Here is a 27,858-nt window from a genome sequence, read left to right as displayed (position 1 = left end):
AATAAACAATTGTTTATAACTTTTGAACCGCTCAACTACAAACGAAAGGAAAATCACTATAAACAATTACAAACTATTCTAAAGAAGACTGCGCAAGCGGATTTGCGAGATCACAATGTCGGGTGCGAGTCATTTAACAAATTTTTTTTATTTATTAATTGATAAAACTATAAACAAAATGCTATTATTTTCCGTTTTAAAAAATTAATTTTTAAAAAGTCGGGTGCTATAGGTTTGCATAGCTCGTCGTGTGCGAATAATATTTTATTACTTTATCAATAGAATTTATTATTTAAATATTTGTAAATAAAATTTTTAAAAAATTGTTGTAAGAAATGATAATATTATTAATACTATTATTGCGATATTTGTCAAAATTATTCGAACGAGGAATAAAAGCGTGCAAGGATGAAAAGAGTTCGGACGCGTTACTATTGTCGCTTATATCGGACGGATAATCACTGAAATCGGCTGACCAGTGCTCCTTTCTATCCCTGATTAATCGCCAGACTCGGAAAAAATCACTTTCTCATTATATTGCATATTATATGCGCGTATAATATGACTCATTTGAGCGAGATTTGTTAAATAATTTTGTCGAAACGCTCATATATACATGATGTCATATGATATAAAACTTTTTAGGGATAGAAATGTAGCACTGGTCAGCCGATTTCAGTGATTATCCGTCCGATATAAGCGACAATAGTAACGCGTCCGAACTCTTTTCATCTCTGCATGCTTTTATTTCTCGTTTGAATAATTTCGACGAATATCGCGATAATAGCATTAATAATGTTATCATTTCTTACAACAATTTTTTTACAAATATTTAAATAATAAACTCTATTAATGAAGTAATAAAATATTATTCGCACGCGACGGCTATGTGAACCTAGCACCCGACTTTTTAAAAATTAATTTTTTTAAACGGAAAATGATAGCATTTTGTTTGTAGTTGTTTGTAGTAACAATAAATTCGTTTGTAGTTTTATCAATTAATAAATAAAAAAAATTTTTTTAATGAGTCGCACCCGACATTGTGATATCGCAAATCCGCTTGCGCAGTCTTCTTTAAAATCGTTTGTAGTTGTTTGTAGTGATTTTCCTTTCGTTTGTAGTTGAGCGGTTCAAAAGTTATAAACAATTGTTTATTCGTCCAAGAGGTAAATTTGTTAATTTTAAAGATATCGCAAATCCGCTTGCGCAGTCTTCTTTAGAATCGTTTGTAGTTGTTTGTAGTGATTTTCCTTTCGTTTGCAGATGAGCGGTTCAAAAGTTATAAACAATTGTTTATTCGTCCAAGAGCTAACTTTGTCAATTTTTAAGATTTTTCAAATCCGCTTGCGCAGTCTTTTTTAGAATCGTTTGTGGTTGTTTGTAGTGATTTTCCTTTCGTTTGTAGTTGAGCGGTTCAAAAGTTATAAACAATTGTTTGTAACTTTTGAACCGCTCAACTACAAACGAAAGGAAAATCACTACAAACAACCACAAACGATTCTAAAAAAGACTGCGCAAGCGGATTTGAAAAATCTTAAAAATTGACAAAGTTAGCTCTTGGACGAATAAACAATTGTTTATAACTTTTGAACCGCTTAACTACAAACGAAAGGAAAATCACTACAAACAACTACAAACGATTCTAAAGCAGACTGCGCAAGCGGATTTGCGATATCTTTAAAATTAACAAATTTACCTCTTGAACGAATAAACAATTGTTTATAACTTTTGAACCGCTCAACTACAAACGAAAGGAAAATCACTACAAACAACTACAAACGATTCTAAAGAAGACTGCGTAAGCGGATTTGCGATATCTCAATGTCGGGTGCGAGTCATTAAAAAAAATTTTTATTTATTAATTGATAAAACTACAAACGAAATTATCGTTACTACAAACAACTACAAACGAAATGCTATCATTTTCCGTTTTAAAAAATTAATTTTTAAAAAGTCAGGTGCTAGGTGCTAGGTTTACATAGCTAAAATAACACGCACTTTATATATCGTAATTTTATTATGGACAAAGTAAGAATTTGGATAGATTAAGTAGTACGAGTCAACAATTTCTTACTATATTCATCTTTTTCGTCGCGCAATCACTCAGCAATTAGTATAAAATCATTAATACAAATCAAAAAGAATAAAAAATTATACGCACTATATATATTGTAATTTTATTATGCGCAAAGTAAAAATTTAGATAGATTAAGTAGTACGAGTAAACAATTTCTTAATACGTTTAGCCTTTTCGTCGCGCAATCACTCAGACAATCAACATCACGGAAAAGAGGCAGCAATCACTTCGAGACTTTCGACTATCGATATAACACGCCCTTTTTAGAAAAGGATATTATAATATTTTTAATTCGATTAATATTTTTGACAATTGTCAGCTGATTTTTGTCAAAAAATATTAATTGCGAATAAGATATTATAACATATTATTTAAAACATATTACTATATTATGATATTTTCAACATATTATATACATCCCTATTACCTATATAAATGTTGTAAATTAAACAATTTCTCACTCACCGAGACGTACAATAACGGAGTTGTAGTACACAGCACATTGATCTGAAAACAAAATATTCAAATTATGTATATACATATGTGTGTGTCGAATATCTCATAAACAATGCAGTTTTTAGAATTTAGAAAAAATGTTTTTATTTTACATACCCCTCAGTTGCCCCGCTGTCGCCCGATGCCTCCCCAGGCCTCCTCTTTCTCTCTTGATCGACCGTCATTGCTCCTTCGTAGCACTCACGATACTCGCGAAAACACGAATAATTACGATTGTCCGACACTTTACACGGCACTCCCGACGCGCGACACTTTACACGGCACTCCCAACACGACGCGTGAATCGCACTGTATATCGCAATGCTACCTGTAACAAATAAAATACATACATATATTAGAATAATTTTATTATTTTGCATTATAATATATACACAATATAAATATAAATATGTAAGCTAGAATATTTAATTTTGCTAATTAAGTTTTGAAATAATAATATGTTATAAAAATTAAAATAATAATATGTTTTAAATAATATCTTAGAATACTTTAAACTCGATTAATATTTTTGACAATTATCAGCTGATTTCTGTTAAAAAATATTAACCGAGATCGAGAATAAGATATAACATATTATTTATAACATGTTACTATTTTAAATTTTTAACATATTATTTTAAATTTTAATTAGCAAATTAACGCTTTAATCAGCTGTGAAAAAAAATTGCTGTTAAAAAAATATCAATCGAGTTTAAACTTTATATTATTTTTTTTTAAATATTTTTTTAACATAAAATCAAAGAATGGCGCGCGCTTGTGTTGTCTAGTTTCTAAAATATTTCGTGATAAAATATATCCTTTTCCAAAAATTTCCTAAGTAGTGAAGGAACAGCTGAAGAACTAATTAGTCTGAGATATCACAACAACCGTTTAGTCGGATTCCATCATATTCAAACATCAATATATCTGTATGGAACGAATTTTCCCGAACTTAGAGTTGAAATGTTAGTCGCGCGGTTCTCTCCTTCACGATGTCTATCCTCGCATCGTCAGTTTAAGGATGAAGCAAGTTGCCGTTGCGGTGTCGCACGAAAGGTATTATCCATTGTTCCCGGAGTGCATGGGGGTTTAGTAATCGGCTGAAATGTCTGGCGAATGCCCCATGGGTATCCCTATCAGCGCAAGAGTGTTCGATGTAGAAACGCTTTTGCGTAATGAGTAGTTGAGATTCCTTGTTAAGGAACGCTCGAACTCTGCACACTGCGGTTTCCGTGGTTCCCAACAGATTTCGGCGCTTCGCCTAGTTTCTTCCTCCGATTCTGCTTTGTTGCCGATCCTCCGAAGAATACATCCCGTTATTGCGCCCGACGTGCAACTCGTAGAGTGCGTCAATTTCGGTATATGTTATTTTGACAAACCAACCGCGTATAATTACCTGACGAATCCTTCCTTTTAGAGTTTAAAATCATAATACATCTCGCATCCGCGAACTTTCTCGCATCCGAAGTAATTAGCAGTACTCTAATTGAGAAGTTCCACTAAATTCATAAAGAGACTATATAATACATGGGAATATGATAATACTACTTTGACAAGAATAAATTAATTGTTTAAATTCTTGTAATCTCTCTCTCTTCTAAAAAAATGTTATCAAACATATAATATGCTATAGATAGATGCTAAAGAAATATAATATATTTAAAGTAAACAGAAGAAATAAGAACTAGAGAGAAATGAGAACTAGAATTGCATAGTTTAATTTATTTTATATTCATCTCTATATAACTAATTCATTGTATATTTATATCTATAATAATTAATCTATATAATTAATTAATTTCAAATAATTAATTTTTTAAATTATTTTTGTTAATTTCTTCGAATTAGCCAAATATTTTAATCTCGACTGTTTTTCGCGCGTTTTTGCTTCGGAAATTATTTACTCATAAAAATAAATTTAAAATATTCTCTTTATATGAAACCTGGAATATAAAGAATGCATAAATTTTATTTGATAGATAATTAGTTAATTAAAATTATTTATATTATTAATTTATATTATTTATGTTATTTTATTCTATATCTATTTAATATTATTCCATATATCTTTTATATCTATTTATTATTATTTTATAAGTTTTAATGTTTGGTTCGAAAAAACGGAAAAATGCTGCTCGGTGTTTCGCAAATGAAAAATTTCACTCATATAATAACTTGTGTTAAGTAAATTATCCTCCATAATAATGTTTTGTGAAGATTTAATTAATATTAATTAAAATTAATTTATTAATAGAAATTTAAGTGTATTTATTTCTGCAATATCCGCATTTCCATCTCTCGTAAATAAATATATAATGCATATGTAATATATCTGTGCTGTTTATCCTCTTCCGCTTATCTATTCTATACCGGGGAAGCTTTTGCGAATAAATAATTCGATAGAAAATTAAGAATTCAGGGCACTCACGGGACCGCGTCGCTTCCGCCTTATACGATAATACTTGTCCAATGGTAAAAAAATAAATAAATAAATAAAATTTTAAAGATATAATACTTGGTTTTGCTTTCCAAATTACCGGCACGGATTTCAACGCTACATGGTTTTTAATTAAATTTATGAGTAAATTTTGTCGTTACTACATGGTGGCGAATTTTGCTAATTAATTTACTAATTGCCTATAAATTTCATGGCAAACGAAATGTCAATATTCGTAACGGAGGGATATTTAGTAGTATCAAATGGAATATTTATATAGATTTTTTTGCGTCAAATATCACTAACGTAAAATTTTAATCATATGAACAGTATGAAATATGTTTGCAATTTGTGTAAATTTTAAAAAATAAATATTTCGTTAAAAATGATTAAATTTCTATACTTTTTTATAATAATTTGTATAATAATTTATATCTTATTATGTATTTAGAGTAGTAGTAACTAATACAACATGCCGAGAACAATGTCTTCATAAATTATTGTATCAAAATATTGCTACACAGCTGCAAACTATTTTATAGATCATCTCCATGACAAACTAATCCAGCAAGTTGCGAAATCGTCACGTTCGTGTAAATTACTAGTAATCAACACTGAAGGAAACAATAGTAGAGAGAGAGTAATAGCAATAGCGTGTAGTAGTCTAAAACTATCAGTCTCTGTATCGCATAATTTCACCATTACAAGAATTTGAAATGCTGCAAATAGTAAAATAACTTGCGATTTAAAACAAATACAGGCGAATTAAATTTTCGTATAATCTCTTTATGGAACAATCAATTAACACTGATCGAAATTTAAATTGAAAAAAAAGAGGAAAAAGATAGATGAAATTAAATATAAAAAAATTAAAAAACTATAAAGTGCAAGAGACAAAAATTTATATAAAACGATGCGATCTTGTTTGTTACGAAAACAATTCTCGATATGGTTACCGCTAAGTAGATATCTTACAACGACGCTTACAATATGTTGCACATAAACTCAGCAGGTTGCCAGAATATGCGTCAACCCAATTGAAACTGAACTCTGCGGTTGGCCGATCCGTGCTAATTAATTACTGCGCTGCCAGCAAATTCATTACAACAAACACTGTTTCTAACAATGGTAACGGCGTATGTTTAGCTACATTATCCTCGCCGTCCGCGTCGCTCGGTCGAAACTGCTGCAGTTGGTCATATATATTGAATGCTACGTGCAAATTTCTACGCTACGCTACGCGATCGGCTGACTCGCGCTTATATTTTGCATCTGTATATTTTCCATCGAATTTGATAATTATCGCGGACGAAGCCGACGCGTCATATAACGGATGAATAGTTATCATATACGGCGTAGCGAAATGCGATTTGTGAGAGCATTTATATTAAAAATTTTCTCCTTGAATATAAATGACCATAATTAATCCTTTCGTTCGAAAAGAGAGATTACATAATTTGCGCGTGATTATTTTCTCTAACAGAATTCTCTAACAGAATTATCTGCAGTAAGAAAAATGTGTGCGAGTATAACGCACAATGTGTTAGAAATTAAAAAGTATTCATAGCATGCATACCTGTGCATTCATTATTTTTAAAAAATATTATAAATTATTATCAAGAAATCTTTAATTTTCTAATTTTCTTTTAATTTTAAGCACTTTATTTTGAAGTGTGAAGATACTAACAAAGTGCTTAATATACATAATAAATAATCCGTCATATAAATTGATAAAATTGAAAAGTTTTTAATATAATGTGTAAAATAAATTTACAAATTCATTTATCGTGCGTTAGCATTTTATAATGTTTCGCTTGATAGCAACTGATATCATATTATGTTACGGCACATCGATAATAACGATAATGATGATGAATATCGTTACAATTGTTTTACATATGTAATAGTTTCATACGGAAATATAATAAAATAATTATCGTGGTAGTAAAATGATATTTTGCGTTACATTAAAATATTGTAGAATTAAATTTTGAAAATTTTGTTCTTTTACAAAGTGGATAATAAAAAAACAACGAATAAGATAGGTAAAAGAGAAGGAGAAACTGGAAGAGATAATAATAAACGTTTTCTCTATAGAGAAACTTACATTGTACGTTAACTTTGTGAAAAGTGAAGTAAACTCACGGAGGCGAAAATGTCGATAGAAATGCCCCGGAGATATCGCGGTCCAACTATAGAATCGTTAATTATAACGATAATTAGCGGGCACTTTTGCGATGGTAACTCTCGGGCGTCGATCCTTCACTTGGAATTCGCTATCTCGAGCCAAGTTCGAGAAGTATAAATGGAATATGATTTTATCCTATATAATTAGTTGCCAGTGGAATTGGGAAACTTTGTTTTCCACGCAATGTGATTTCGATATAAATTGCTATGTATATAACAAGATACTTTTCCCTGCATTATAATCATTATTACACAAACGAAGAGAAATTTTTTTGTTGTTCGAAAGAATTTATAGAGAAGAGGAAAAGGATTGAAAAGCCCTTTGCATAATTGTTTATTTCCTAACTGATCTTCGATAAAGGATCAAATGTTATCTCATATTTAAAATTTAAAATTGTCGAAAGATGAATCGTCGTAAAATTGGTACTTAGAAAAAAGCGATCTTAAAAATATCAAGTTATTGATGACTCTCAAAAGTAAAATCTGAGAATGTGTGAATAGTCTTGATGAGTACACTAAGGGTAGAGGGAACGGGGAGTGAAAAGAGGGCATGAAACGACGAGATGGTTTCCCGAAGGCGCTTACAACAACGTAACGACGTCGTAGAAGCGTTTAATGAGCCTGTCTGACAAGGGATTTCTATGATTTCAGCCTTGCGAGAAGTCGGGCGATCTTCGCGCGATACAATGCGCCTCCTTCAACAATGTGCCATACAGCGGACAACTGCTCAAATGGTATTCCCATTACGATCCGGCTAGGCCCTGCGCTTTGATCTGCCGCGGCGAGCAAACTTTCGAGGACGGCATTAGAAGACTGTCGCGACAGGAAGTGCCGTCGAACAAGAGGATGGAGTCGCACGATTCCACGGACAGTCTGCAATACGACAACGACGAGACGATAGTGGTGCAGCTGGCGGATAAGGTCGAGGACGGCACGAGATGTTACGCGGAGAGCACGGATGTGTGCATAGGCGGCGAATGTGTGGTGAGTGAAGTGTCTTTATCTACTTTTAGCATTTTTTTTTTATTGAAGAATAATATGAGATCAATGGGCGCACTTTTTGATAAATTTCGCGAATATCGATTGTAAAACGCTATTCGTTAAATTGCATTTCTCTTAAAACTGAACAAATTGGATGTGGAACAATGGTTCAAATTATTTGGGCTCTATGCGCGTTAATTGCTGAAGTAATGTAAAAAAATGATTGGTCCACTGTTACTTATAATGATAGCTGTAGATGTACTATAGATATAACAATGTATATATTATCGTTAGATGATATTCTAATAAGAAAAAAATACTACAAAGATATGAAAAAGTAGATTAAATGAATAATATATTAATTTACACATCAGGAAGTTCTGTAATAAGTATAAATATCGATCTGCGCCGAAATTAAGTTTGAAACGAAAAATAATGAGCAATCTAATTTGCGAAAATATATAATAGGGATAATTATTCCTCTTTTTATAGAATGTTTTATCGTCAATTCAGAGGGGCATTAAGTGTTTTTTAAAACAATTTCTTTTCGATGTTTTTAAAACAAAATTAATCTATAGGAAAAAGAAATCGATAACGTTATACTTGTCATACGATGTGTTTAAATTGCAACATTTCCAACGGGTATTAGAACGCCAGAACATATGACAAATCGCTTAAAGGTTCAATAAATCTGTCACGTATTAAAATTTGTGCCTGCGCATGTACGCGACTTCATTTTAATGTAATTAACGAGAAAACAATTTAAAAAGTAGATGGAAATCAGAATAATCGCAATTTTATAGACCTTACGCTTCAGAATAGACAGGTAGAGATTGAGCTGAGACCGTGACATCATTATTCTGCGCTTATTGTGATCCATCATTGATCCGATGCTTGAATTGAAAACCGTGCACTTGACTCTTTATTCCACTGCTTTCGTATATCTGTCACGAAGCGGTGTTTGTGGGGAAGTGAGAGAAAAAGAGAACGAGAGAAAGAAAGGCTATATATCAACTACTTCATATTTAGTCTTGATTCGCGTATACTTATTAAATGTATAAATTAAATGCCGTATTTCTTCTAAAATATTATTAATATTATTATTAATATATGTTAAAATCATTAATGCAAATTAAACCCTTGTGGCAAAAATATATTAATATTACTCATTATTTTTTATATTTAATAATTAAATATAATATATACTAATCCGGCTATAGTTTAATAGCTATATACATATATACGAAAAGATATATACATATGTACATATTTACATACACACGTATGGTGCGTGTACATAATTTTTAAGCACACGATAATGTACTGAGCACGTAAAATATGAAGCGATATGTTAAATTATCTCGGAGAAAAAAAAATTAATCTTTCTCTGTTATTAATATGATATATATTCTCACGTTTCAATTACATAACCGAGATTGTAACATTACAATTAAAACGAATATAGAATCGCACGTTCTTCGCAAAAATTTTATTACTGAAAGCGGTTATCTGGTTTAATCTTCTCTCGATTTTGTGGTAAAGGGGGATAATTATCGATTCTTAACCACGGCATTATCAGAAATCATGGATCTGTCACGCGCAGACGGCAGTATGTTAGGTACGAGGGGCATTAAGCGATAGGTACAGTGCGTCGCTTGTCAGTCACTATAAATTGTTGGCCGATCAACAATGTAAGAGCTTTTCGTTAATCATGGAAATACAATGATACTTAGACCCTATTAATTTAACTATAATTTAAATGATACTGAGACATTATTAAAACAAATGATCCCGATGTGATTATATTAATCACGTTTTTATACAATATAGGATAATTTTAATCATCGTTGGTAGAAATGCATACGCTCGCTAATGTCAGACAAGTGTAATGCAAAAGCGTAGTAATGTTGTAATAATAAAAAATCTAAAAGAAAGCTAAGCTAAATGAAAGCTTAAAAGAACTTCTCTGCTTTAAGGAAAGATTGTTTTCTCTCTCTGAAAGCTTTAATTCAATACTCGCACGATTCTACAATTTTTCAATGTATTTTGCAAATATCAAGCAATTTCGATAAATTGTGTATAGGCATATGTGTAAATGCATTCGGAATGTAAATAACTCAAAGTAATAATGTTTGAATCAAAATTGCATTTTGATTTATTAATCTATTTAACTACTCGTTTGCATTGTTAAATCGATGGATCCCGGTTTGCCTAATACCTTGGGAATTTACATATTAAATTTGCCATTAGCTTGGCCAACGCGTTTTGAACATCGATATAATCCGATCTGTAATTTTGATCGAATAATTACTCAATTAATTAATCAAGAGTCATGTGTGAATCGAACAATATCGTCGAAACAATAAATCGGAGTAGCCTTTACATGTGCACAAAAGCCATGTTTGAAATTAATTGTATTAACGTGAATTCAAATTATATGAAATTATTGATAATATTTAGCGTGAAAAATTGACTCCAAGTTAATCAAAGATCAAAGAGTTTGTAATCATGTGGAAACGGAGTGCGGTAATATTACATGCGTTTCATCATGTCGAATAGATATGCGCAATTGTTTCTCTTTGTTCTTATATTTTTTTTTTATATTTGAGATGTAAGAAGTTTCCAAAAGAATTTGACAAATTATTAATTAAGTAGATAAGCAGCGTTCTAAAATACTTCGACCAAAGTGGTCTTAAGCGCGGGATTAAATTGAAGGCATTACTTCAGAATTTAACCGCAATTGCCACGTCTCTTGTCGAAACTTGGTGAAGATGTAACTTTTGGAGTTAGCGGGGAAACTCTAGGAGAAGATTTTCGCGCTAAACGTCGGCGCATACGTATCAACTAGTATCTTACGTATTCGTAAGTCGTTGAGTCTCGATGTCGCTAGGACATCGAGCGGGCGTGTTTCACATCTTGTTGTTAAATGCAACCTAATGAAGCGCGCTTCTAGCTCAGTCTTCTGCTAATATTTAACATGGGCGTGTCGAGAAGCCCGATCTTATCGTCCATTAACTTAATTTGATCTACGCCATATGCATATACACACGAATATAACGTATGTATCTACACACGTACTTTCTCGAGAAGCGCGTAATGAAGATTGTCCAGCGCGTTAATGTTGCAATAATGTTGCACAGTCCATATATATTTATTTAATAAGCTCAGAAGCATACTTTCTTGATAACTTTTAATGGGATGTTTTAATGGGATACTTGTATAAGTTTTGTTAAAATCTCTCATTATTTTCTTGAAAATACTCGTAATTATTTTGTTATGCTGTATAGTCGGATATTTAAAATGCTCATATATCTGTTTAATTTATCTATTTAAGTAATGGTTTAATTATATTGTTGTTTATATTCATCATAACTACAATTCATCATATTTACATTTAAATTTCAATATCATCTCATTTGCTATCTTATTACGCGAACAGCAAAACTAGATTATTATAAACTAAAATATTACAAAATTAGACAACAATTAAATTATATGATATATATATATATTTTACTACTATAATATAATTATTAATATATATACAATATATATTATAATTATTAAATATTTTATTAATTTTTTATTTATTCGTGTACTAAAAGAATTAGAAATATTTCTAATGAAGAAATAAAGAATAATATTTTTTTTGAACTATTTAAATTGTCACATAAAAATAAGTCGCAAGTATATTTAATTTACTCCTCTCTAAATTTTTTTATCTGCATACAAATTGGACGTTTTCTTGCCGCGAAAATATAATGCGCGTCCTCGGCTACGCGCATTAAAATCTTAATTCTTTGATCCTAAATTAAATGAGACTCGTGATACCGCGAAACAACCAGAAAGAAATCGGATTAACAATAACGCCAGGGAAGCGCGTTCGCGGTATGCCGGGGAATAATTAACGAATTCTCATAACGACGACGCCGGGCGACGCAGTCACGGGGACAATATCTAATCAGCAGAGAAGTCTACGTAATTAAGCATTAAGCAAACTCCGGTAAACGCAAACTGGCTTTGCGTTATTAAAAGTGCCGAGTCCCGCTTTCGTTGTGGGCACGCCCGATGGTCGTGCCAAAGCTTTTTCATTACGTTGTGCACTCGTTAAAATTTATCTTCGGGGCGAGAAATTATTACGCCATTCGCACCCGTTGCTGTAGCGGTGGAAATGGCGTAAATTTTGAGAAATTACATTACTTAACGAATTACCAGCCGTAACATCACTTAATGCTCTGTCAATGTTCTGAGAAAAATCGGTATAATATATTCCACTAACTTTCTTCGATGTCTTTTCCCGAAATTCTTTTTAAAAATTGGGATTTTCTATACCTATATAATTTTCATTATTTTAATGTATAAATTAATTTTAATTCTAGTTAAGAGATATACGAAAGAAGATTCACGCTATTTCACGCCGCCTAAGAAACGAATATTACTCGCCGCAAGTTTCGTATTTTGTTACCAAAGTTATGCTAAGCTTCTCTATCGGTGCTTCCTTTTTCAGCAAAAGAAAATCCTTCAGAAATGAATAGTAATTAGGTGTTCATTCTTATTAAACTTTACGAGAATGAAAGAACACTTTAAACAAATATGAGAGAATACTTTAAACGAATACGGAAGTATCTTATCAAAGTTTGTATTCTAAATTTCGGTCAAACTGCTAGTTTTTAACAAGATTTGACTAAGATTAATGCTGCAAAACGGAAGGAAAGAACAGGGGAGAATACAAGAGGCAAAAATTTGCTTTCCTCTAGAAATAAGTTTTTGCTTGCTTCCTTCTGTTCCCTTTCCCAGTTTTTGTTAAATTATTTTTTTCTCCTTTAAAACTTAATGTTCCCATTTTCGATTTCTTATGTCTAAAGTCGAAAGAAGACGCGTATTATCTAATAGATAAACGAATGTTAAATAAATGACGATATGAAAAGCACGAATTGAATCAGAATCGTATAGTCCCAGACAGATATAGAATAAATTTTATCCAGTGAAAGCTGAAGGCGAATAAAACGCTCAAAGTTAAGTACCCCTTCTTCTACTCTGTAAATCTTATTCTCGAGAAAATTATGTTAAAAGATAGAAACGAGTGCGAGGGGAGGAAAAGTGGGGCGCGATAGCCGAGAGATGAGGTTGATAGAAAAGGCAGAGTGTAACTCAAGGGGCAAGGGTGCTAAGAAAGGTACATGGAACATCGAATAGAATCTCGAGCGCGTGGGTGAATAATTGAGTGCCAGTCAAATTTGCGCAACGAAATCGCTACGGTGTGGAAAATCGCAAGAGCATTAGCAATTATCGGCTTTTGTATCTTTGCTAATCTCTCTGATATCTCAGTTTAAATAGAGAGTGAGTGTATTGACCCAATAATTGATTTCGGTCCGAAGATATTGGAAAATCTTGTTTTTATGAATTTATTAATAGACTTTTTTTAATAGATTTTAATAGAGATTTAAAGGTCTTTAAAGTATTTTGCTACATAGATATCGAATGATTTAATGCTATTAGAAACGATAAGAAGTATACAGATTGCAATATATCATAAAGTATATCCATTTGAATCCCACCATCGGTTTTTCATTTTCAAAACTTTTTTTTTATTTAATATAGGTATTATACAGGATGGTCCTCGTAACAGTCGCCACTTACGATAATCTGACAAAAAAGTCACGAACAGAAATTTATCAGTTTTTAACTGGCAATAAATTGCAATAATAAAAATTAGCCGAACACTTTTTTTTAAATAAAAATAGCAAAGTTTCTGTTCATGACTTTTTTTGCCAGATTATCATATTTTAAAAATCGTGGCGACTGTTACGAGGACTATTCTGTACTATTATTAATATTAAACATAATATAACGCTAAGTGATAATATATTTACAGTATTAATAAATTGTATATATGTAATAATATTAATGGTAGTATTTTTTTAAATTTTCTTTTATTTTTGTCACCACGTATTGCAGCGATTATTTGTGCGGAATTAGGAGCAGAAGAGGTTCACAAGATCGGTGGAGTACCGTTAAGTCCCGCGATATTTCATTTCTCACGCCCAACGGAATTCTCGTTCTCTTCCGAATTGTTTACCTAGAAGAGAAATAACGGGTTGCTTCGATGACCCCATCTTTCAATTATCGAGTCCCATCATTGATTCCCACTTCCGCGGCAAAAGTAAACCTAATCCGGCGCACCCGTATGCATGTCTTTTATATAAAGAAGCATATATAGGCGCACATGGCTGTTAAGATATTTTTATTCTATCCTCATACCATAGAGAGAGAAAATGTGAAACAAATTCAGCCTTGCATGAAATTAAATTTCTTCATATCCCGATCTCATATCCGCAGTCTCACAAATCTTTCTCTCTCCTTTCTACAATAGTAAACTAAATTATTTTTAATTAAATATTGAATATTCTTTATCGAATTAATGTTATTTTATTCTTATTTAATAATTAGAGGTAAATAAATAAAACAGTACATAGCAGGATTTTGATTGATTAATTAATGAAGCTATTTACGACCCTCTTAGATGAAAAGGGCATTTCCACAATTAGTGGAAGATTAGATCTTACGCGAATGCATCGAATACATTTCTTCTTTTCGTGCTATTCGACGAGAGTACATCTCACAATCCGCTTTGTCCGGCAATCCCGTTCCCTCAGACATTTTTGCTCTCCCGCTAGTGTAGCTTCTCGATGCGTGAAGCTATTAGAGAGCCAGAGTCTCGTTTCGAGAACGCGGAAATAAAGTACCTACTGCCTAAACTAGCTTCTGCATTGGTGCACGGAATAAAACTGCACTCGTAACTGCCGCAATTCGCCGAATGACGATCGCCGATGTTTAATGGAAGTATTTCGCAGAGAGTTTGAAACTTGAACGATAATCGAGCCCTATTTCGATTTTGCAGCCAAATCGAACGGTCAATTGGGCCGAAATGGAGACCGCATCGCGTCGCGCCGAATTTAGTGCGCAATTTTCGTCTAGCTTTTATTCAACGAAACCGTTATGTAAAATTGTGTATAAAAGAAGACATCAAAATATAACGGGATGGATAGATAAATCGTACGATTTGGGGATGATAATGATTAAAAGAAATCAACAGAATTGGCGTCATGTTATTTAGTGATTATAATATAATATTAACGATAGCATAAAAATTAATAAATAATAAACTCATTAGTTTAAAATTAATTAAAAAATTAAGACAGATAAATAATAGCATATTGATTATTTGCAAATATTTAGATATTAAAGGAAAAAAATGATTGCCATGAGAAAGGGAGAGTATTGAATTATCTATTTCCTTATTTTCTATATATATATATATATATATTCTTTTGTCGTCGCAGATTTCGCACATTTCGAGATTTGCTGATTTTGAAAATTTAAGCGCGCGTAATAGGGACGAACGATTTATTCGCGTCGCAAGTCACTTTACGAAATCTCGGATTATCTCGCCACCGCAGTTTATCGTAGGAGGGATCCCTCGTTAGGCTCATGTCCTTCTCCTTTTTACTCTCGCTCGCCACTGCTTCCTCCTGCATCGCATCTCCGATGCGTCTCACTTTGCTCATTCGCTCGCACCTTCGCCTTCCAGTTTGCCTTCACTCTTCTCGCCCCGGATAAGGGATGAATAATGTACTCCCCGACCTCCGAGCAAACCTCCATGCAACCTGAATGACAAATCAGTTTGCCGTCCGAGCCAGGTCACGAATCGACGTCAGCCTCGACTTCCATCCCTCCGCCATCTCTTCTCTCCTGCCTCCTCTAAAGGTCCTGAATTTTCGCGAGATGTTTCCTCGTTCTCGTATGGCACTTCAGCGTTTATCTATCCTCTTAATATTCTCGAAATACCGCCGTTACTGCGAAATTCTTTCAGTTTAATTGTAAAACTCCGACTACAAAAATTTCCTTATATATCACGTAGATAGTAAATCATTATAAATCGTTATAAATCATCACGTGACTTTGGAATTGTCAATAAAATACTATAAAATTTTTATATATTCGGTATCGTAATTTCTAAGCAGCAATTTTTATAAATACTTGCTGAAAAGAATTTAATCAGACAAGAATCTTTTTCAATCGCGCGAATCTTATATGTATTAAATAATTTTTTAAATTAAAAAAGTATATATTAACACTACATGGTTACATTTTTAGGCAATTATTATTACTTTTCTGTTGCCAAAAAATGAATTAGAAGCAACGGAGCAAAATTAATGTGCATGTAACAGGTGTTTAAGAGAAAATTATCGCTTCTGACAATGTTAAAGACAACCGCGGGTAAGATCCATTACATGGAAGAGGTGTTTCATTAATCGAGCGTTCGGATTTCTGTTGCAGAAGGTTGGCTGCGATCTTAGAGTTGGTAGTAACAAGAACACAGATGCGTGTGGCGTGTGCGGAGGGAATGGATCAAGCTGCCAATCGCGATACTCCTGGAGTTTGGAATCGATATCCGCCTGTTCCAAGTCCTGCGGTGGAGGTTAGTAATTACGGAATTAATATAACTATATTTTCCTATATAAATAAACATACCAACTAAAGTATCGCGATTAAATTTTATTACGAGGAATATTTCGCCGTAACTTTAATGATTTTCTTGCATAGAGTCGTAAAAAATTAAATTTCTGTCTTTTCAAATATTCATTTTTCTTTAGATTGCATTATATAAAAATAATATTAAAGCACGATATAATGTCTGCTCGAAAAAAATTATACTCTTGGTATTTTGGAAATTTTTTTATTGCAATCACAGTAATCTAAATATCTACTATTTAAAAAATTGCAACGTCGTAAGGAGACACCAAATAAAATTCACAGCATCGGAGTATTATTTGCACGACAGCGTCTGCTATTAAATTGGGGGGCTAATTTGCTGGCGGTCGCGTTTTTGCACTAATAGGTTTCAAGATGGCGATGACGGTGTGCAAATCGGTCAGCACCGACGAGAGTGTCGTGGAGGACAGCTATTGCGATGCAAACAGCCGGCCAGAGAAGACCCTGATGCCGTGCAACACGCACCCCTGCACGACAAAGTGAGTACTTTCGGACAGATTAAACTATTTTTAGTAGACCTGCTTGCCCGTTCTACGTCGAAGAACGTCCAACTATTCGCGTGTATAGTAATCGAAAAGTAGATACTATATATACAATGTCTTGTCCCGCATAGCGATTTCGCCCGCGAAACGAATAAAGTATCTGTATTCCGCCCCGTGTAATATTACAATATCCTTCGCCGTATTTTGCGCTTTTAACGCAAATAAATCTCAATTCTCGTACAAGCGATATCTCGAGATCTTCGAGGAAGTAAACGGAGAGAGAGCGAGAGCGAGAAATTGGGAACTGGTGCTCGGTACAAACGATCTTTGTTCGTACAACAATATTTCTCTTCCGTCTCATGGAAGGGTTGCGAGGCAGCGATTTAAAGCCGGCTCTCCGCGCGCGATGGGAATCGTCCAACAAACGACGAGATACTCCGCCGTCGACGAGACTCGGACAAAAACTCCCGCAAACTGTTCTCTCTTTCTCCGAGATCACGCTGGCTCGCTGAAAGCGAGAACCGTGCGGAGCAGCGTTGAAAGTTTACAGTCTAGTATATAGAATCTGTTCTTTGTGCTTGAATTTATGGTCCAATGTTCACGGGACGGTCGATGATCTTTGCCAACGCTTATTGTTACTGTTCCGCGAACAATTAAGAGCTTGTCACGACTGCGTTCGCGACAACGAAGAATATTATTCCTATTTCTGAAGAGGCATTGAAATGCGAGTGTTTGTGCTTCAAAAAAATTAACAAGTAATAAAAATTGCGCTATATACAAGATACACCAGTTGCGTTACAAAATTGCGTTCAAAAGAGACGTATTAGTTTTTCGTCGAGCGTGTATATACGTTTGTGTTGCAATATATCTCACTCCATCTATTTCAACGTCAAGCCGATCAATCAGGATTCAAGAAAATTTCTATTCGGGACAAGCGCGTGCGCACTTGTGACATCGGTATCGCTAACAGTAATCGAATCGTATCGTCTAACGATTACGATGGGAGATGGGGCAACGTGATCAACTTGACTTTTATGGCGTCGACGACGCGACGATATCGCGATTACAAGTCATTGCGTTGATAAATTACCAGAGACATCGATCGATACCAGTGAATCGGTCAATAGCTTAATTGAAATAGCCGCGAATTTAGTCAAATTCAGTTGGGTCAGATCGATTAAGAAAGCTTTCCCCTAAAGAGGATCGAGACTCTGCAAAGCCATAACTGCACTTTGAGGTTTGAAAGTTATGATTTAATCGTACATTATCACTTATCTCTAATTATGCGTGATGACACTTAAGTAACCGCTACATTCGATCGAGAATTCTGAGAATCTATTTATTCTCGTATTTAAAAAATATTTTACAGAAATAATTATTAATAGAGAACACATTAGTTTTTTTTATTTAAGCGTAATTAAAAAGCGAATAAATATCAGTAAAGTTTCATTTTTTGCATTACTTTATAGTAAATTATATTACCATTAAATAAAATATATATTATACTTTATTTTTAGAATATATAAGAAATTTCGTGAGTAACATTTTTTAGTTCAATAGGCGAGAAAATTTGAGAAATATATTCGGGACGCATCATGAATCGTCACAAATATCGGTGCACGTGTTTACGCCATAAACGAGGTTCACGTCGTAAAGCCAAGAGCTATGATCGATCGATAAAATCCGGTACCGCGTCTAGAACGATTTTTTTTCACCGGGAGAGAAATTGAAAATATTACAACAATTAATCTCAAATCTCAAGAACATATATATACTTGACGTATAAGCCTGGGTTTTACCGCGTTTTGTCGCCGCGAAAATTGAATCACAGCGAACATAACTTTGGAGATCACGTGGAAAGAATGCCAGAATGGTTCGTGTGATCGGCAAGGTCGATAATCGGTGATCGATATCCCGCATAACGCCAGTCACGAGCCGGAGTTACCGTTTCACTTTGTCATTTAGCACAATCGCTCGTACACGAAACATTTTTATGGCGTCGTGCATGAAAAATGCCGAGAGTGACTTTGACAGTTTCACAAAAAAAAGCCTGTTAGCTCGATGGAAGGCACTCTCTACCTCTGTTACTTGGTAAATGCTCACCAAAAATCGGTATCTTCTCTCCCGCGTGGCTTTACGCCCGATACTCTAGCCCTTTAAAGATATCAGCTGAGAGTTTAATAAAGAATCGCTCTTCGACCTTTCAAAATATCCATAGTTGTCAAGGTTGTATTAAAAGCAAAGCTATATTCTGTCGTTAATCCTTCGCTTTTCATCGATGATATGGAAATTACATGAAATTTTAGCAACATTTTTCAGTGAGAAAACACTTCAAACAAGAAAAGAAATACGAATTAAAAGATTTACTTATAGAAGAGATCGGATTAAATTTTCGGAATAATGGCCTTCACATTTGGATAAAAATATATATATCTTTTGAAGAGAGATGTTTTGATATATTTTTTAAATATTCCTCTTTGCGTTATTTCTATATTCAATGTGTATAATTAACTTTGCAATTTTTATTATGATAAAAAATGGATAAAAATAGCAGTCTTTTTTGAAAAATCACGCGTACAAACTTCTATTTCATATTTTAGGATTCAATAGCCTCATCATATTCCACAGCTCGTAAGTAAACGCGAAAAGTTGAATGTGAAAAATGAACATATCCATCAACGTATAATAAAAAAAAAGAAAAGAAAGAAGAACGCATCAATATGAAAACACTCGTCGCATTTTAAACACATTTCAAGCAGTATGTCGCCTTCCTGAAGCCATAAAACTTATATCATGAACTTTGACGACACACACGTTCATTTTTTATACCAATCTTAAATAACGTAAGGGCTCGTCGAATGTCGCATCGACAAGAGCGGAATATTAATCCGTTTTTCATTGGGGCACACATACGACGCAATGTGTCACGGCTTCACGCTACATGCGGATGCAAGTAGCTACATAATTTCGCGTCTCTGTAACAAGCTTAAACTCGGTGTATTCTTGTGATACCGCCGTTTTAAGCGATTTCCTTCCTCTGTCCTTTCAGATGGATGAGCGGAGAATGGAGCGCTTGCAGCGCAAGCTGTGGTGGTGGATCGCGAACAAGGTTCGTCTTTTGCACCGAAGAAAACGGAAACGAAACTACGAAGGTAAGTTCAAAAGAGGATTTTTCAATAATAATAAAAAATAAAACTGTTTGTTAAGCTATACAAGATGTAATAAAAATGTGGGCCGCTACTTCAGGAACGATTTCTTCTCTCATCGAAATGAACAAAAGAGTTCATAATATTAAACATATGTTTAAAAATTTTATTTTTTAATTGGCTTCTTCGTCCTGCCAAGACGTTTGACAAATACTGCTTATGAACAATTTTTGGAAAATGATTTGTCCATTTTGCTTAAGAATGAAATAAAATAATGTGTTTTGTAATTATCTTAAGTTTTAATTCAAATATGATTAGTAACGTGAAAACGATTTTTGAACATATGTTTGTATGTTAATTTTTTACTTATTTCTCGATGAGTGAAATACGCTCCTAAAATAGCCACATTTTTGTTACACTCTGTATTTCTTTGATAATGATCCTGATAAAGCGCGAAAAATTATTTATCTCTTAACGTAAATCTAAAACTTAAATTTTGCTCGTTCAAATTTTATGTTGTGAAATAATTTTCAGGGTTATCGAAGTTAATTAGTCCTGGTGGATCGTTATTAATAATCTCATTATTCTTTATTAGTGAATACTTTCATTTAATGAAAATATTAATCACTCATCATATAATTATAATCATAAAAAAATCTATTATGAAAGAAGAGTATATAATTTCTTCTAAACTCTTGATATTCATGTAAAGCATTCTAATTTAAAAATCGTACAGCACAGCTCAGTTATTTAAATTCGTCTAGCACGAAATTAATATAGTCGTACCGAAAATTGGAGTACGGTTTGAAAATTTCTCGAATGTCACGTTTACTCTCAGAAAAATGTCAACGCGATGGGGCTTCGCGTGCGCGAGATGTAAAGACAAATAAATCTTTCCGGAATAAATCTGCCAGCGCGCGATGCGAATCAGCGTTACGCGTGCACACGATAAAACGCCACATTTTTCACATTTCGCCACTGACGTTAGACACGCCGTAATTCCGCCGCGCTTCCGCGAGGACGGAACGTTAACCATTTCTCTCATCTCAGGAATTTTATGTCGTATACTTTCGTACTTGTCTTAGTGTCGCATTTACATACGTAGCCTGTCGCGCTTCTCACGACGATCTTGGAAGATCCCGCGATCTCTAACCCAGTTCGGTTCGTTTAAACTTGAAGAGCTGTGCTAGTTGCAAGAGTATACATCGTCATTCATCATAAAATCTTTCATACGACCCCAGCTCGCCCGACACGTATAAATATATTTATATGTATATACACTGGCGGATCCTGGGGGGGGAGGGGAGTAAAACCCCCCCTTGCAAATTAAAAGACACAGTTTTGCTGAATTTGTTTAAAAAATATAAATAAAGAAAAACAAACATTAAAGAGCTATCGACGTCAGGATCCGCTAGTATATATATATAAGTATAAGATACACTGTAGATTATACTCATTACGCATTCAAGGAGTTAAGTATAGATTAAGTCAGACACAGGACGAAATGATTAGATAATTTCATTGCACGAAAATAATTAGGTGAAATTCTTTGTATCTATATAATATATATTATATATATCTCATCATTTCGTCTTATGTCTGACTTAATCTATACTTAATTCCTTGAATGCGTAATGAGTATAATTTACAGTGTATCTTATACATACATATTGTATATATTATATAGATATAAAGAATTTCGCCTAATTATTTTCGTGCAACGAAATTATCTCATTTCGTCCTATGTCTGACTTAATCTAAACTTAACTCCTTGAATGCGTAATGAGTATAAATTACAGTGTATCTTATATTTTTATATATATATATTTTTTATTTATTATGAGTATAATTTACAGTATATCTTATACATACATATTGTATATATTATATAGATATAAAGAATTTCGCCTAATTATTTTCGTGCAACGAAATTATCTCATTTCGTCCTATGTCTGACTTAATCTAAACTTAACTCCTTGAATGCGTAATGAGTATAAATTACAGTGTATCTTATATTTTTATATATATATATTTTTTATATATATATTATATATATATATATATAAATATAAGATACACTGTAAATTATACTCATTACGCATTCAAGGAGTTAAGTTTAGATTAAGTCAGACATAGAACGAAATAATGAGAATTTCATTGCACGAAAATAATTAGGCGAAATTCTTTATATCTATATAATATATACAATATATATGTATAAGATACACTGGAAATTATACTCATTACGCATTCAAGGAGTTAGGTTTAGATTAAGTCAGACATAGGACGAAATGATGAGATAATTTCGTTGCATGAAAATAATTAGGCGAAATTCTTTATATCTATATAATATATACAATATGTATGTATAAGATACACTGTAAATTATACTCATAATAAATAAAAAATATATATATATATAAATATAAGATACACTGTAATTTATACTCATTACGCATTCAAGGAGTTAAGTTTAGATTAAGTCAGACATAGGACGAAATGAGATAATTTCGTTGCACGAAAATAATTAGGCGAAATTCTTTATATCTATATAATATATACAATATGTATGTATAAGATACACTGTAAATTATACTCATTACGCATTCAAGGAATTAAGTATAGATTAAGTCAGACATAGGACGAAATGATGAGATAATTTCGTTGCATGAAAATAATTAGGCGAAAAATTTTTTATATCTATATAATATATATATATATATATATACACTGGCGGATCCGGGGGGGGGGGGGGGGGTTAAACCCCCCCTTGCAAATTAAAAGAAACAGTTTTGCTGAATTTGTTTAAAAAATATAAATAAAGAAAAACAAACATTAAAGAGCTATCGACGTCGTTGATCCTGGAATAAAAGCTAATCATGAAACCAAAAATATTAAATAAAATAATTTTGCAAACCCCCCCCCCCCCCTTATCGACGTCAGGATCCGCTAGTGTGTATATATATATATATATATATATATATATATATGTATATATATGTGTAATAGACAGGATTCATTTATATTATATATAATATAAATTATATATAAAATTTTCTCTAGATGTCTTTTGAGCTAGATTTTATACCTATAATTGATCTAACGATAATTTGTCTATTGCATATTTTCAAGTTTAGTATGTGCATACATATGTATGTACGTATGTGTGTATATAATTAATTTTTAAATTAAATCTCTGATAAGAGAATTTACAAATGTTTTTCATTTTTCAACTTTGTGTGTGAATAATTTTATGATTGTCAACGTCTTTAAAACGAACGCTATTTTATTAACTTGCTCTTTAATTTTTACATGTAAAAATAAGATACATATTTCAAATTTGTTCGAGAAATATATTTTTTCATACATCACACATATAATTCGTCTAGATCCGAGCTAATATTAAATCCTTGTTGTTACAGCTATCCGACCACAAGTGTAGCAGCACGCATAAACCGCGCACTCAGGAGACCTGTAACACCGTGTCCTGCCCGATGTGGGAAACCGATAAATGGAGCGAGGTGAGTGTGCATGAGATTTTACGCGAGTAAAACGCGTCGTTGTACGCGCTCGGCCAAGGTGTAGACGTAGACATGGTATCATTTAAGAGCGAAAACGTTAAGCTTTCTCTCGCCACAATCACGGATTTGGATGCATGCATCGGGTCCGGTCGCAAATGCGCATACACACATACACATTCACTCGCACACATACATATACGAACAAAGCACAGCTCTATCTCTGCAGCGCTATCTCAATTGCGAGTTTTACTGGCAGAACGTACTGGCCAGAGGGAAACAGGGTTAATGGCTGCGCACGATTTGCACGCTCTCTTTACCCTCCATGTAAATGTTACCGGGTTGTTACGTGTGTGTAATGACCGATTCGAACAACTTATACTTTGTAAAACGTTCTCTTCACGCATTAATATCCGCGTCTATATATAATCGATATTATTGCATTAATTATTATTTATTAAAGACGCAGTAGGATGCGAAGCACGTAAATCCGCTTCAGCAACTGCTCTTTTGTATGTGGCTATTTTATTAAATTATTTAGCTAATTGAATAATTTTTTTACATATTTTATATCTTCAATCTTTAGATAGATTAGATTACTGGAATAAGTTACGAATATCAGTATTTCAATTTCTAGCATTTGACAATAAAAAATCAAAATATTTCAATCTCAAATAAATATATATAATTAAGGAGATTGCTTCTATTAATATTTGTTAATTTCAATTATTCTTTGTCAATCTCTGGAACAAGAAATAACAAAGATCCTGTAAATTAATAAGAAATGAGAAAATCGTCAATAGAGCAATTATACAATTAGCTCGAATCTTAAATTATCAATGAGAACGAGAAGATTTTACAATTAGCAGAGACTCAATTGGGTTCTTCAAATAATCCCAACACATCATCCCGCGCACATCTCAAAGCTCGCATTAATTTATCTGTAAATCCGGATCGCGGCATTATTATACTATTACACGCTCGGACAGGGCACAAACGCGCGCACACGGAAAGCAGCAAGGAGAAGCTGCTTTTAATTATAAAACTCTGTTTCCATCCGTTCCATCCTTTTCGACAAGTCACAGTGTACGTGGCAGTTAAAGGCAAAGCCAAATTAACGGGGCTGCGCGCGATTTGTACGGTGCGCTTTTGGCGACGGATACGTCGGCGCGCGATTCGAGAGCCATATGAAAATGTAATCTTCCTTTCCTCTGCAATCGCGCAATACGCGTCCGCGTTTCTCCGACAATGCGACAATGCGATTTTCTCCAAAAGCTCTCCGCGTGCACAATAATCACCGTAATTGTGCATGAATTGGACCGTGACTGAAGGTGAATAAAATTACGTTCAATAAAGACGAGACACTCCCTAAAGATTCCCGGTTGATAAAAGTGAAGGAAATTTTTTTACGGTTAATCTCGGTTACTAGGATATTAGATTCAATACCTTGTTCGCTACTCTTGATTTTTATATGGAGAAGAATTCGTTTTAGATCGGTTAACGACGAGAACGATCTGTTTTTGTATCTCAAGCAGAATAAATTTCACCTAGTGAGCTCCGTTTTTCTTCGGTTCATTAGCTATCAAGAAAAAGCTTGACTACCTGCACGTTTTTGTTCTGTATAACGACTTCGGGGCGTTTCTTAAAGAGAACGTATAGGATAGTCGACGACTCACAGAAAAGATCGAAACATTCTCGCTACCAGTTGTGTATTTACATTCTTCTATATTATTTTTTAATGAACAGCCACAAATTATATACATATAACAATATAATTTTTTGACTATTAATTTTGTATTAATATAATTTGATTTTGAATCTGGCAAAAATTACAGAATATATAAATTTTGGATTTTGGATTTAAATGGAATCGCGAATTCGAATGTTATTAAAGTTCGAATTATGGATTAATTCGCAAATAATCTAATTTGCCGTAAATTTTGAGCAAACAACTCGTTTGCATAGTACATAAAATTATTTCTCACTCTTGATTAAGATAATTTATTTATTCGTATCGCTTTATGCGCCAGAAATGCCTTCGTTAAAATATATATTTTAATTCTTTGCGCGCTGAGTTTTCACTCACAATGCGAAAATTCTCGCATCGTGTAAATGAATTGAAACAAAGTTTTAATTTTTATATACATTCGTATATTATGTTTTTGTATTTTTAGTGAGAGAAACATTAAGGTTAATATATATTAAATGATGTTAAATATAACTTTGTACATTTTTAGCGTAATTTGCGTTTCATCTTTTTAAAGCAGATATCGATTTCAAATTAATTAAAGACACTATAATTCTATAATTTGATGTATGAAATTCTTACCATCTCATGTCTTTATAAAACAGAGATGAAATATCTGCAATATAATATAAAAATTGAAGTTTTCGCGCGAATACTAGAACTATTGACTCGACGCTCAGAAATGATTCCAATATCCGTCCTTTCCAAGATGCTCTCAAAAAAGAATATCGTGATTCTGGCTCGCATTTTTACTCCATATGAAAGAGAAAAGATATATATTTTTTTTTTCTTTCTTTTTTTTACACAAACGGTTGTATCGAGTAGCAGACGAACGTGGATAAAACGGCGCTCTCATTCACGGCACCGTCTTCTGCCCGACGACTAAATCGGATTTCCTCGAAGTCGAGGAATCGCCCGAGCGGAACATGCGGCGAACGGCGACGACAAATCCTCTTCCGCGGCATGAAAGAGGAACGCGTTCCTATTTCTTCTCTCGCGCGAAGATTTGGCGTAAAAATGACGGCGGCAGACTGCAAACTGTACCCTCATCTCACCTCACCTCCTCCGTGCCGACCCGTGTACGAATTACGTTTAAACCGCGCGAGTAGGCAGGATGCCTACGAGAACGAAGCTTGACGTCTCTCTTTGCGAGATATCTTCCAAGTTTACCACTACTACTTTTAGCCATACTCTTTCCGCTCGCGCGGAGCTCTTTGAGGACGCTCCGGGCAACGTCAGCCACTAACATCAAACAGAACAATTTAGTTGCCAAATAACCGTCTTTCCGCGCCTTTCGCACGTACCCTTTTCCTTTCCTTCTCCATTCCATCAAATCCCGCTCTGAGAGACAAACCGCGCTGCCCTTTTTTCCATGGCAAAGCCGAAGATAGAATAGGAAGAGGAAAGAAGGAAGATGTACCAGCGTAAAGAGCTCTTACCGATACAAGGGAGAAATTGAGACATCGTGATAGACGGAGTGGTATAAGAGAGTATAGATAGAAGATCACACGTATATACGACCATCCTAGATACATTCCCAGAGTGATTCATTCCCAGAGATTTAGGTGCGTGAACAATATCCTATTTCTCCTATTATTCCTCGAAATTGCAACATGTAGAACCGAACCGATAAATTCGTTCTCTCTGCATTATTTGCAAAGAAATGGAGTGACGCTTTCTTTCAAAACTGACGAAAGGCGAATATGAGAAAAATGTGTGACGAATTTATGATGGAACACTTTCTTGTTTCGTATATATACTTCAATATCGCGTCTTATGGAAAATCAAGGGAAAAAACAAACCGATAAATTTTTTTTTTCCACATTTTACCTCGTCGCTGATTAAATTATTGTGGATAAAATAAGATTACATTTTTCTTAGCAGAAGTAAAAATGTAAAAAGTAGCAAAGTATACGCATATATATTTGCCGGCAGCGTTTTTCGCGGCGTTTCGAGAGGGAAAACGGAAGAAAACGCGAAAAACGCGAGAGAAAGGAGACAAACGGGAGGCATATATATAGATATTTTATCAAGAAAAAGACTCACGTGGCTCTCGACAAAATTCCTCGCGCACGTGCACGAATGGTGCATATACATGTGCATTATACAATACATATATACACACACACGATCGAATACATGTATATCGCTCGTCGTCGATATATCGCGAAAGGTCATCGTCGTTAAAATTCGTTCGATCTTGGAATCGTCGAAAGAGCGTCGTTGCTAACG

At 33.7% G+C, this 27,858-nt stretch overlaps 1 protein-coding gene across 3 annotated transcripts in view; it reads left to right on the top strand.

The window, feature by feature from the left end:
* Nolo (ADAMTS-like no long nerve cord) overlaps positions 1-27,858 on the top strand; it is a 194,055-nt gene that overhangs the window by 150,116 nt on the left and 16,081 nt on the right. For all 3 annotated transcript variants that reach the window (XM_083049039.1, XM_083049038.1, XM_083049037.1), the window contains exons 5-9: positions 7,848-8,180; positions 16,518-16,659; positions 17,080-17,212; positions 20,265-20,367; positions 23,784-23,882. In XM_083049039.1, the coding sequence (XP_082905165.1) occupies positions 7,848-8,180; positions 16,518-16,659; positions 17,080-17,212; positions 20,265-20,367; positions 23,784-23,882 (810 nt within the window). The remainder of the gene's footprint in view (positions 1-7,847; positions 8,181-16,517; positions 16,660-17,079; positions 17,213-20,264; positions 20,368-23,783; positions 23,883-27,858) is intronic.

The sequence above is a fragment of the Prenolepis imparis genome, unplaced genomic scaffold, assembly GCF_030444845.1.
Source record: "Prenolepis imparis isolate NDT839.2.m4 unplaced genomic scaffold, iyPreImpa1.0 SCAF_11, whole genome shotgun sequence".
In the NCBI taxonomy this organism is placed as follows: Eukaryota; Metazoa; Arthropoda; class Insecta; order Hymenoptera; family Formicidae; genus Prenolepis; species Prenolepis imparis.
The sequence above is the reverse complement of the archived record's forward strand: the minus strand, read 5'-3'. Positions and strand labels throughout refer to the sequence as shown.